General features: G+C 40.0%; 1 protein-coding gene across 3 annotated transcripts in view; it reads right to left on the bottom strand.

Annotated features, from left to right (window-relative positions):
• Positions 1–1,635, bottom strand: part of CDK7 (cyclin dependent kinase 7) — a 45,153-nt gene that overhangs the window by 39,556 nt on the left and 3,962 nt on the right. Inside the window, exon 2 of one of the 3 annotated variants that reach the window (XM_037738148.1) lies at positions 55–195. The exons of the other annotated variants lie outside the window; for them this stretch is intronic. Coding sequence (XP_037594076.1) covers positions 55–57 — 3 coding nt within the window. The 5' untranslated portion in view covers positions 58–195. The remainder of the gene's footprint in view (positions 1–54; positions 196–1,635) is intronic. 3 annotated transcript variants of the gene reach the window in all.

The following is a 1,635-nucleotide window of genomic DNA, read 5'->3' as shown; positions in this document are numbered from 1 at the left end:
GATGAACTTTATCAGTAATCAGAAAAATGTTAATTTGAAACAATAAGTACATACCATTTTCAATCTATGTAATTGACAAATGTTTTAAAGTCTGACAATGCAAATGATGTTGAGAATGTGGTGGGACAGTAAACTGGTCCAATCATTCTGGAGAGCAATTTGACTATATCTGGTAAAGCTGATGGCTGTGATACTCTGAAGCAACAATTCATAATTTGTTTCAATTACGGCTACATTCTCTAGAGAAACTCAACACTGCATACATGATGACTCACAGATGACTATCCATAGAAGGAATGTATTACGGGAAAATGTTTAAAAAAACAGCCTGTTTATCAACAAGAATTTGGATAGAAAATTTCAGTGAAGTCATATAATGGAATCTAATCATCAGTGAGCATGAATAAACTGAATATACATGTATCATATAATATAGAGGATTTCAGAAATAATGTTGATTCAGAATAACAAGTTGCAGGCCAGGTGTGGTGGCTCACACCTGTAATCCTAGCACTTTGGGAGGCTGAGGCAGGCAGATCACCTGAGGTCAGTGGTTGGGAGGCTGAGGCAGGAGAACTGCTTAAACCTGGGAGGCAGAGGTTGCAGTGAGCTGAGATCACACCACTGCACTCCAGCCTGTGTGACAGAGTGGGACCCTGTCTCAAAAAAAAAAAAGACTAACAAGTTGCTGAAGAATATACCAAATATGGGCTAAAGTATGTGACACTGGCTGGGTACAGTGGCTCATACCTGTAATCTCAGCACTTTGGAAGGCCAAGGTGGGAAGATCACTTGAGCCCACATGTTGAAGACCAGCCTAGTCAACATAGTGAGACCCTCTCTCTACAAAAAATTAAAAAGGAAAAATTTAGTGGGGCATGGTGGCATGCACCTGCACTACCAGCTGGTTGGGAGGCTGAGGCAGAAGGACTGCTTGAGACCAGGAGTTCAAGGCTTCAGTGAGCTATGATTATGCTACTACACTCCAGCCAGGGCAACGCACAGCAAGTTCCTGTCTAAAAAAAAAAGGAAAAAAGTATGCAATACTACATATTGTTTTGAGACACACGGATTTGGGACACACTGAAAAATAAGATTTAACCCAAAAGGCCATCAATTGGGATTGGTTAAATAAAGTAGGAAACAAATTCCACATAATCTTTTTAAAATGATGAGATAAATCAGTATTTTAAAAGTGCAAGAGACAAAAGGTGAAAGAGTACAGAGTAGCTTATTTAATGATTCTTTCCATTTTTATAAAATTAAACACATGCTAGCAAATGAATAGTAGAAATTATGAGTGTTGGAATAAGGTCTACAGCACCAAATCTTCAATGTTTATAGTACAAAGCATAGACAACGTCTAAAACTGGGGGCGGGGGAAAACACCTCAAGAAACAGGTCAGGTATAGTGACTCACACTGTAATCCCAGCAATTAGGGAGGCCTAGGCAGGAGAATACTTGACACCAGGACACTATCAAGGGCACTATAGTGAGACCCCATTTACACCAAAAAACTAAAAGCAAAAAATTAACTAGGTGCAGTGGCATGGGCCTGTAATGCCAGTTACTTGGGAGGTGGAGGTGGAATGATTGCTAGAAGGAGTTCAAGGCTGCAGTGACCTACAACTGTT

Source organism: Cebus imitator, unplaced genomic scaffold, assembly GCF_001604975.1.
Source record: "Cebus imitator isolate Cc_AM_T3 unplaced genomic scaffold, Cebus_imitator-1.0 Scaffold50, whole genome shotgun sequence".
NCBI lineage: Eukaryota > Metazoa > Chordata > Mammalia > Primates > Cebidae > Cebus > Cebus imitator.
The sequence above is the reverse complement of the archived record's forward strand: the minus strand, read 5'-3'. Positions and strand labels throughout refer to the sequence as shown.